General features: G+C 36.6%; 1 protein-coding gene across 8 annotated transcripts; it reads left to right on the top strand.

Moving 5' to 3' along the window:
• On the top strand, window positions 1-6,159 carry LOC104111912 (pentatricopeptide repeat-containing protein At1g52640, mitochondrial-like). 8 transcript variants are annotated; one of them, XM_009621728.4, is made up of 6 exons: window positions 1-457; window positions 1,700-3,171; window positions 3,336-3,451; window positions 3,801-3,917; window positions 4,433-4,605; window positions 5,615-6,159. In XM_009621728.4, the coding sequence occupies exons 1-2, from the start codon at window positions 124-126 to the stop codon at window positions 2,941-2,943; spliced, it is 1,578 nt and encodes a 525-aa protein (XP_009620023.1). In that variant the 5' UTR covers window positions 1-123; the 3' UTR covers window positions 2,944-3,171; window positions 3,336-3,451; window positions 3,801-3,917; window positions 4,433-4,605; window positions 5,615-6,159. The 8 variants fall into 8 exon arrangements, with proteins under 8 accessions (XP_009620023.1, XP_009620032.1, XP_018631739.1 ...); XM_009621737.4 differs by lacking the exon at window positions 5,615-6,159 and having other exon boundaries at window positions 3,336-3,430; window positions 4,433-4,805; XM_018776223.3 differs by lacking the exon at window positions 5,615-6,159 and having other exon boundaries at window positions 3,336-3,435; window positions 4,433-4,805.
• Window positions 6,160-10,947: the final 4,788 nt, after the last annotated feature.

Genomic DNA, 10,947 nt, shown 5'->3' with positions numbered 1-10,947 from the left:
TTCCTAAAATCGTTGAGACAAGTGATCTTTTCGTGACCTGGGAAAAAAAGGGGAGAGCTTGTTCTTCTTAATCCACTTTTACCCCTCCCTCTATTCCTCTTTCTCTTTCCTCTGTAGTCTGCAATGCTCTATCGCTTCATCTCAAAATCTTCACACCTCCTATTGCTAACCCTAGTTTCCTCCAAAACCCACTTCTTAAACCCTAAACCCTTTCCCCCTAAATCCTCATTTTCCATTCCCAAGCCTAATTTCTTTCCTAGGAACTCCTTTTTCTTCTCCACAGGTAACAACAACAACAATGGCAAAGTTTCAGACCCTTTATATACTTGGAAGCTCTCTTCTGAAACGGATGAATCAGTGTTCAATGAAGATTCAGCAAGTGTTGAGGGAACAGAAAGACAGTTTCTTGATGGTGGGTTTTGGTCTATAAAACTTGGTGGCGGTCAAGAGGGAAAAGGTACAGACTTTTTCAGTGAGAACTCTAGATTTCATCTCAAAACACTGTAAAAATGCATGCTTTATGTGTTGTTTGTAGGGCTTATGTTTATTTTGCTTAAGGTCTTACACTCTTCTTATCTATTGAGTAGCGTATTATTAGAACTACATTGTCATGCTTTCTGAAAATAAGTTCGGAGTGTAAAGATAGTGGGGAAATAAACACTGTTATCTGTAGCTGCAAATTTGCTGTCTGGTTATTTTGAATGCTTAAATGTGTTCTTGATAAAAAAAAAGAGAAGGCTGGAAAGTGTTACCAAAGTAGGCTGCTGGCCTATTACGTTCTTAACACGCTATTATTATGTATTCTGTTTAGCTTAACCAAGAAGATTTCTTGTCCCTAAGTTAAAGAGTTTGAGAAAGCATATTTATGGGTAAGTTAAACTCGATATCATTCGGCATGATCTTCTAAACCATTAGCTAAAACAAAACAGAAAAAAAGATATCATTCTGCATGATCTGGCCTTTCATAGTCGAAACAACAGTACATGTGAAGTCAAATTGTAGCTGCAAAGAGGGCTAAATTTCAAAGAGTAATGCTATTGGCTCAAACCTTATTGTCTAACTGAAAATAATACGTTCTGCAGTTTTTGTGTGACTAACCCCGTGTTTATCTCCACTGTGGCTATTCAAGCTTCTCCTAGCAGCAGTAGGATGAAGGAATAAAAGAAAGATTTTTGAGTAAAAGGTTCTAACCTTCCTGAGATTACTCAAGTCCCAAACTTTTCTGCCTCAGCTTCTCATTAGCTATAAGTCTAAACTCTTCTCATAACCTCTTTCGTTCAAGGTGTATTCTCCAGTCACATTCAATTCTCATTATCCCTTCTCAGTCGCTTCCAATTTTGTTTAGTAGTAGAAGAGTGCTGTTTCTTTTAGAACCACCTAACGGTTTTCTTTTTCTAATTCCACTGGATCTCCTTCTAAATGGAATCTTGATCCAGCCCTTATTCAAAAAACCTTCTTTTATAGTATCCCACATGGATATTATCCAAGTTGCCAAGTTAATTAATACCCAATTTGTAGAAATGAATCTTTGAGATCAGTGCACATATGTATGCAGTATTCGAGATGAAGGTGCTTAGCTTCTTGTTGTTTTTTCATTTGTTTAGGCCATAATTGTGGATCCCTCATTAGAGGTGTTCGTGTACAACCTTCCGACTCAACTATGTTTTTCGTGATAATGAAAAGTTTGAGAATGTGGCAGGTTCTTGTACTGATGAATTGACAATTGAAAAGAGTAGACTTAGTAAGCCTTCGGTAAGTGTGTATTCAGAAGAAACTTTGGAAATAATTGAGATTCTCAAGGGTGGTAGGGAAGACTTGATGCACAGGTTAAGATTGGTGGCTCCAAAACTATCATTAAAGCTCATCATTGAGATTTTTGAGCTTTTGAAAGAACAAAGAATATCTGGATTAAAGTTCTTTAATTGGCTTCGAGACTCGTATCCTGAATTTTATCGCAGTGCTTATGTCAATAGTCTGATTATATGTAATTGTGGATGGTTAGATGACTATAAAACAATGTTCTCTTTGTTGGTAGAGTTTAAGACAGAAGAAATTTGTTTAACTGACAAGGCTTTTGGGTTCTTAACTCTATGTGGATCGAGTAAGGATTCATTGATGAATTCTACAAGGAAAGTGGTTGATATGCTAAATGAGGTTGGAGGATCCTGTCGTGGTTCTGGTGTTTATGGATTAATCGAGATGTTCTGTTGCTTGGACATGTTCGAAATGGCAACATTTGTAATAGAGATCACTGAAAGAACAGCTTCTCACTACAATATTTTGATCCGTAAAAGGTGTAAGGCAGGCCACATTGAAGAAGCGCGAGCTATTATCAACGAGATGTTTGAACTTGGTTGTTCTCCTAACACCAATTCATATAACTACCTGCTTGGCACATTGTGTAAGAATGATAAGATGGAAGATGTGTCTATTGTGCTCGAAGAAATGAGAAATAAGGGTCTCAATCCAGATGCAATAACTTATGAAACTCTAGTATATCATTCATCTAGCCGTGGTCAGGTTGACATTGCCTCCGAATTTTTGAAGTTGATGGTAAATGAGAATGTGGAACCTCGTTCTACTACTCATGCTGCCTATCTTAAGGTTTTGCTTGAGGCGGGTGAGCGTGAGAAAGCATATAAGTATGTGATTGGCATGAGCGCCAAATATAACCACTGTGGCAATGTACTATACAGCTTGCTGGTGAGGCTTCATCAGAAGAAAGGAGACCTTATGACTGCTCAAAACATTCTTAATGAAATGATTGACAAGGGTCTCAAGCCGGACTTTGGAGTTTTCATTGAAGTTGTAAAGCAGCTCCAGAAGACGGACAGGAAATCTTTATCTCGAGATCTTAGGACCAAATACTTAGTTTTCTATTGTAGTGACATACAAAAAGCTAGCAATTCTTTATCTAATTCTTTTGTCCCATGCCAAGGTTGAATGCATCTCTCTAGCTGTTTTGTCTATGGAAGAAAGGGTAGGAGTGTGCATTATACGGTTTTAACCAAAAAAAACTGTCAAAGAAAATTTTCAGTTGTCTCAGCTTTCAACTTAGATCCTCTCAGCCTTCCAGTTTGCTGTCACCTTCAACTTCCATTGCAGTTGCTGCTGACATTGCCTCGCCTCTCCTCAGCCTCCACAAACGGCACCTATGTTACACCTCCCAAGGTTTGATTTTCTGTTTATCCTCTGCTTCAGGTCCCTGGTCTTTATTTTTGTTATTTTCACTTTACTATCTACATTGTGCAATCTGTGTTACTAAAGTATTTTTCTTCACCTTCATGGCTGTGTGGTTTCCACATTCCACTCTCTTACTCACTGGGTATATGCAGATACGTGCATCGATGATCATCTAAAGCCAAAAAGCCAATCAATCACATACAAATACAGAGGAAAGAGGAATGCCTCATGTTTAGCAATACTGCTGGTCAGGTCATTTCTTGCAAAAGTGAATTCTTTGTCCTAGACTTTTGTAAAATTGATCTATGTTCTGCCTCTTCTTGGTTAGCTTATTATTATACGAATTCTTTATTCTCATTTTTCTGTATTTTCTTAAATTATCCTGATCATGATCGTATGTAAGAAATTGGTTAAGTTTGACTGGTCATTTGCAACTATTTCCGACATGGAATACTTTTCTCTTATCTCGATTTCTTTATTGTTTTTGGCAAGCTTGATTCTTAAATTGTGCGGTTTATAACTTATATTAAGAGGTGTAATTTTTATAATTCTTTAATGTAGCTTATTAAAAGAAATACTTAACTCTTTAATGTCTTTTCTTTAATTTTCATTCTCAGAAGGTGGATTAGTTATTGGGGAGAGGTGATTAGGCAGGGTATGGCATATCTTCAGCTTGCCGAGGACGTGACCCTTGATAGGAGGGGGTGGAGGTCGATGATTAGGGTAGTGAGGAAGTAAGCAGTCGTGCGTAATTCCTTTTCATACTTGTATTGCTTTTCTATACTTGAAGTACTAGTGTATTCTCAGATTTCCTATTCTTAGATTTCTAATACTACGTGCTATTTTTTTGCTTTGGTTGTCTTATTTTCTGGCTATGGTTACTGCTTCTCTTTACATGGATTCTTCTCTGCTATATTTCCTTTTCTAAACTGCTATGATTATGCTTTTCTTGAGGCGAGGATCTATCGGAAATAGCCTCTCTACCTTCACAAGGTAGGGGTAAGGTTTGCATACACACTACCCTATCCAGACCCCACTTATGGGACTACATTGAGTATGTTGTTGACCAAATCATAACTCTTTTTTGAATGGAGGGAGTTGGTCATTGTCATTCTACATGGTAGAAATCTATGATATTTGCATGCTTGGCTTTTGGAAAATGATTTTGAGCACATGGGTTTGACTCTCTTTTTCTGAATCAGTTTTACATTGACACTTGGTTTCATTGTTTTCCATTTTCATTTACTAGGTTGAGTAAATCTTGGGTGAACTTGAATTACATGCTGCAGCTGTGGTTGCATGGGAGCCAGGAACCCATGGTTAATTCAAGAAGTAGAGGTTGCACCTCCACAGAAAATGGAGGTTCACCTGAAGATTCTGTTCGCCTCCCTGTGCCACACTGTTATTTCTGGAAAGCAAAAGGTAAAGACAGTCCTGTTGTAGGCTTATTCCTCTAACTCTATGTAAGGATATATAATTCAAATCCTTGTTCATATTGTGGCTTTGTCTTCTTGCAAGTAGCGTCTGCTGTTGTAAATTGTTAAGTGGATGAATAATCAAATTAAAATAGGCAACATTGATTCTCCAATGCTCTCATTATAAGAGTTAAATCATTCTCTTGAGTGTTTCAACTTTCATGCATTTCTAGTTGTACTTTATTTACTAGCATAATTTTATTTGATGGCCTAGAAAACTGTATGGTGTAATTGTATAATATGTTGAGATAATCAATACCTCTATGGAATCTAACCGTTGTGTTGAATTATATATGTTCATTACTAGTAGTATTGATTGAATGAGTAGGTCTCTCCTTTCTTTTCTTTGGTGCACTACTGAAACCCATGTTCATAATCTTTATGGCTCCCTCAATTAATTACACCGGCGTGTCTTATTGAATCCTTTTACCTTATTCCTTTTCTATACCAGGCGATCTGTGTGTGGGATATTTCCCTTGTATCTCTCAGCTGTTATCACCTCATTTCCTCTACTTTTTTGGAAATGAAGCTGAAAGGTATAAATATATGTAGATCAAACTGTGATGATACTGTTCCTTTTATGGGGTAGTATTTGCAAAAGTTGTCATCATTCTGCACTTGAATTGTGATTTGTGGTTTATTATTTTGGCATGCTTGGACTTGTACTAACATAGTTCAAGTTCATGATTATAAAATTAGCTTATTGCATGTTTTTGCAAGGAAAATACGTGTTTAGATTGTCTATGCTGAGATATAATTTCAGATTTCCCATCCTATGCGTCAATGGTTACTGCGGGTCCTTCTCCAGCCGATTCTTATGAATTCTGATCTTTTGTGTTGTCTTAACCGTTTGTTTCCATGGAGGTGAATTGTATCCAGTATTAACATGCTGAAATGTTTGCTGTGACATTATTTATTAAGAGCTTTGCAAGTAAAAGTTTATTCACTTCGCACAGACTTAACTACAGAACGTAGTTATAATGCTTGGTGACATTATCTGGGAAGCTTTCGAAGTCTACTAAATGATAGACTCGCTAAATCTATCTGGACACGGCTGAAAAAAGGGAAATTACCTGTGAACTCTGGCCATAAGCAAGGATGGCTAGTCTCAAGCCATGGAAGAAAATCTGGAAAAGGAAACCTCTTTTATAAGGTAGCATGTTTCTGTAGGAGAGTGCTCAGTAGTTGTCACTTAACATTGATTTACATAAAAGGAGATGTCACGTGCACAAGATGTTGTTATCACCTCTCCTTTCTTTGTGTTTTGGCCTCACAGATATTACTGTGTTTTCCTCATCTTTAATATGAGGTGGACTTTGCCCAAGACAATTAAGGACCGGCATTTGGTGATTTTTTTTGTGGAAAGAAAAGAAGCAAGTTTTTTTTCTTTTTTTTAAGCGCAAAATAGCAATATACATGGACTGAAATATAGGTGTCTTTATCTTTTGGCTTTTTGGTGTATAATGGGAGTATAATACAATCTCTCGAGTGTTCTGTTTTATTCAATTTCCTAAAAATAAACGACATTCGATCCAAACATAAGATGTCAAGATTTGTTTAATCCTTTTAGTTTTTAAAATCCTCAATTTAAGTCTAGCTCCTTACCAAATAGAAAAGTAAAAAGTAACATACAAACTACAGAACAACTAGAAAAACAATGCCTCAAAATGCCCCATATTCGTGAGGTCAAGGTTAAAATCTTGATTGTTACATTTTTCTCCTAAATCTTTGGGAAACCAAGTTTATATTTGGGGCGTAGGTGTTTATTGTTTGAAATTAAAGACTTTTGCATTTAGTGTTTAATATGCAACATAAAATATTCAGCATTTCAGGCTCATGCATTAAAAAATTGCAGGGCTTTCACTATTACATTCAAAGTTTACACCGTCTGCCTTGTAGGAGGAGCCATTATTATAAATTTAGGGGTTGAGTTTGAGTGTTTTCTCTTTTATTTCCTTAATTTTCAAATTTTGAGGTTCTTTTCTAGGATCCCCTGAAATTAGGACGTCGAGGTCGCTAATTAACACGTTCTGTGTTAAATTAAGATATTTTGTTTTTTAATTTACTTGAACACTTCTAAAATTCCACTAACTGCTCTATGCAATGCAACAACTATGACTAAACATAAAGTTAAGTAAAGAGTTTCGCTAACCTACTACGCTCAGGTAGCAGGTTAGCATATTACCAATGTATGCATTTTTAATTTTCCTTAAATGTCCTTGAGACCAAAGTAGATGCAACTCGGATACGGGTTCGTTTGAATAAGTATTTTTGACGCGGAGTATAAATTTATATATAAAAATTTATTAAAATTGCACTAAATTATAAATATGAATGCATAATTTTAAAAATACAATATGTTTAATAAACATTCTTTTCTAGTATAAAAATAACTTAACGCTGCTCAGATATAGAAATTAAAGATAACATGCTCAATTAATGGAGCCGGGACTCCTAACTAGCATATAAGGATGTCAAGTAACAATTAACAATTAAATGAATACTTCTAAATAAGTCAATAATTTGAATGTATGCTCAAACCAGTACAAGATCCATGTACCCCGATACACAATTCATGTATCAACATAACCTAATACAAAATTCATGTATCAATCCGGTACAAAATTCATGTACCGACCATGCACAGATGGCCCAAGGTAACATGGGTAATCACCTGATACAAAATTCATGTATCAATCCGGTACAAAATTGTAACGACCCGACCGGTCGTTTTGAGTATTAGCATTCCGTTAAGTGGCTTAAGGTCTCGAGCAACTCCGTATTATGTGTTATGACATGCGTGTGTAGTCGAGTTCGGACTTCGGATGATTCGGGATTGATGTAGAAGAAGGATTCGTGTTTTAGAAGCTTAAGCGATAAAAGTTGACCGGAATTTGACTTTTGGGTAGATGACTCCAGAATGGAATTTTTATAGTTCCAATAGTCTCGTATGGTGATTTCAGACTTAGGCGTGCGTCCAAATTTGGATTTGGAGGTTAGGAGGGTAATTTGAAGGACTAATTGAGGTCGAAAATTGATAATTTTGGTATGGTTGAAATCAATGTCGAATGAGTATTCAGTTTTTATAATTTTAGTCGGGTTTTGAGATGCGGGTCTGGTCGACTTTTTGGAGCGATTTTTTAATTCTTAGCTAAGATCATTATTTCATTATTTAAATTAGTTTCCTATAGCTATAATTATAGTATGCAATTGTTTTGGCTAGATTCAAGTCGTTCGGAGTTGGAAATTGAGGGAAAAGGCCTACTAATTGATTGATTGAGTGTGGTTTGAGGTAAGTATCTTGCCTAACTTTGTATGGGAGAATTACCCCTTAGGTATTGAGTCTTTGATGCTAATTGTGTCATGTGAAGTTTGTGTATGCGAGGTGACGAGTACGTGCTCGGGCTTATTTGTGGAAAGTTGATCTTTTAGGGCTCTTAGGTCCTTATGTTCATTAGATATGAAGTTGTTTTATTATGTTAAGTTCCCCATTTACTAGTTTCACTCTACGTGTATTATTTGAAATTAATTGCTTCATGTTCAACCTTTATTGCCTATTTAACTATTGTGTCCCTTAACTAAAGTTGTTGCCTCTTCGATTGCCATGCTATCCTTTCCGTTGCTTATCCTTAATTGAATTTGTTGCATCTTTTCATAAATGATTAACCCTAAATGAAGTTTAGTTATTATTTGTCGTAGTTGCCTCATCCTTATTTAGAATAATTTATCACATATTATTTCTCCCCTGTTGAGCCATTATTATGAGCTAGTATTGCCTATCGTGTTTATTCTTTGTGAGCTCGTTCTACCGCTTCTTTGTGATCCAAAGCTCTTGAGTTGATTTACTTGTTGTATTCTCGTGCTATTGTTGTTGTTGTTGCTTTTGTACTCAGTTTGTTGAGCCGAGGGCTATGCGCGGTTGTGGTATTGACACTATTTAGATGAAATATTGTGGAATATGGGCACATGTTGTGAAAGTCATTCTATTGTGATGTTGTGTGTTTGGCACATGATATTGTTGGAAGGTTTTGTTCGGGTGTTTGCACGAGATTTCTGGCGTGCAGTCATTACTATTGATATATGCATATGCGATATGACAAGGCGGGCTATATATGTGGGTATGCGCATGTGGCGAGACAAGGTGGGAATATTATTATGTGCGTGCGACGAGACAAGGCAGGTATTTACTTTATTATTGCGCATGTGGCGAGACAAAGTGGGTTATATCGGGGATTGATTTGTGATGACTTGATATGGCCTGGGGGCATTGTTGTTGTTGTTGTTGTTGTTGTTGTTGTTGTTGTTGTTGTTGTTGTTGTTGTTGTTGTTGTTGTTGTTGTTGTTGTTGTTGTTGTTGATATTTGTGTAGTGGCGTGCCTAACTTGTGTGAGTTTTACTTTGTGCAAATTGTGGGGATCGTTCCTTATGTTCCATTCATATTTCTCTACTCTTATTCGTTGGTCCGAACTGTGATAGAACACTTGCACAAACATACACGTACTTTGTCACCCTATCGGTTTAAGAAGATGAACACTGATACTACCGATCATTTGTACGAACTCCGTCTACTTGTCTTATATGTGAGATTGGATTTATTGGCATGTGAGTCGTCCGTGCAGTTATCCGTTATAATGAGGGAAAAAGATGTCAAGTGATTAGGGTTCATGATTTGGGACCCGTGAATTGTGTGAGTTTTGAGGTTTGGTACCTCGTGGGGATTATTGAATAAACCTGGTGCGAAAGCGGTTATTCTTATCAAGTTGCTACTTGTCTTTCTTTTATTTGTTTTTCACCTGATCTAAACTGTGACCAACTTACTCTACTGTGTTATTATTGGCGGTGTCCCGCTGTAAATTGTTGCTTCTATTTCCTATTGCAAGCACCGTATCATTTTTGTCATTATGCGTAGTTCTGTAGAGATATCATACTCTGTTAGTTCTATACCTATACTTGTTCAGGTATCTAGTCCAGTAGGTGTCTTGACTGTCCCTCATTACTACTTCACTGAGGTTAGTCTTGATACTTACTGGGTACCGTTGTGGTGCACTCATACTACACTTCTGCATATTTTTGTGCATATCCAGGTAATTCGGAGTCAGTCGATCACTAGCTAGCTATACGGATCTTGCTGTGGAGACTCAAGGTAAACCTACTGCTGCGTTCACAGGCCTCAGAGTCACTTTCTGTTATTGTACTTGCACTGTTTTATCTCTATTTCGAAACAGTTGTATTTAGAGTTTTTTGTAGCAAACTCAGTAGAGCTTATGACTTGTACTACCGGTTTTAGGAATTGTAAGTTGTGTAATAAGGTGCTATTTTAAATTTTTTAGTTGTTGGTCACATTCTTCCATTAATTCAGTAAGTATTAGGCTCACCTAGTCTTAGAGACTAGGTGCCGTCATGACATCCTACGGAGGAAAATTTGGGTCGTGACAAAAATTCATGTACCGACCATGCACACATGACCCAAGGTAACATGGGTAATCACATGACTCCGGAGAGATAGATCCACATCCAAGCGCAAAGAGGAACATAATAGCAACACTCGTAAATCAATATCCAATCATCATTTCCTGTGTGCCATAACGGTATCTCATCCGCACGGTTTATCTTTCATGAAAAAATTCTCAGTCCAAATCAAGTATCCTTATTCAACATGTATGCATATGCTAAAGAATTAAAGATAAAAGGTACACAAGGACTTAATAAAAACCATACAGATATGTGCTCATGAAATCTTTATGGGACTAAGGACAATATAAGCAATTCAACATATCAAGGATAATTTATCATGCCTTCGTAATTGATCATAAACCTATGCATGATTTTTAACATGAATAGGAAAGCAAACGTAGTCACATAAATCAAATAAATCATGAATCAAATGAGTACATATGCAAAACGAGGCATACAATATTTCAATTTTACCTCGGTCATGTTATAAACTCGGTAAATGCATATACGCTCGCTACCACATATATACACCACCCCAATAGCTTAAACACACAGAAAACAAGTCAAATTCTAGGGGTATCCCTCTTAAAAAGATTAGCCAAGAGATTTACCTCCACCCGGTAGCCTAAATATCACCAAAAATGCCAAATCCTCAAAAATCCAACTCCAAATGACTCAAATATAGTCAAATACAACCCAATAACATCAAAGAAAGGCATATAAATCGAACCCAAATAATACATTTTAAATCTTTAATCAAATAGACAAAGTCAATACGAGCTCGCCTTCCGAAATTCCGACAAAACTCATAAATTCCAAACGCTCATTCTGATAC

Source organism: Nicotiana tomentosiformis, chromosome 3, assembly GCF_000390325.3.
Source record: "Nicotiana tomentosiformis chromosome 3, ASM39032v3, whole genome shotgun sequence".
NCBI lineage: Eukaryota > Viridiplantae > Streptophyta > Magnoliopsida > Solanales > Solanaceae > Nicotiana > Nicotiana tomentosiformis.
Note: the sequence above shows the minus strand (reverse complement) of the source record. Positions and strands in the feature narration are given on the sequence as shown.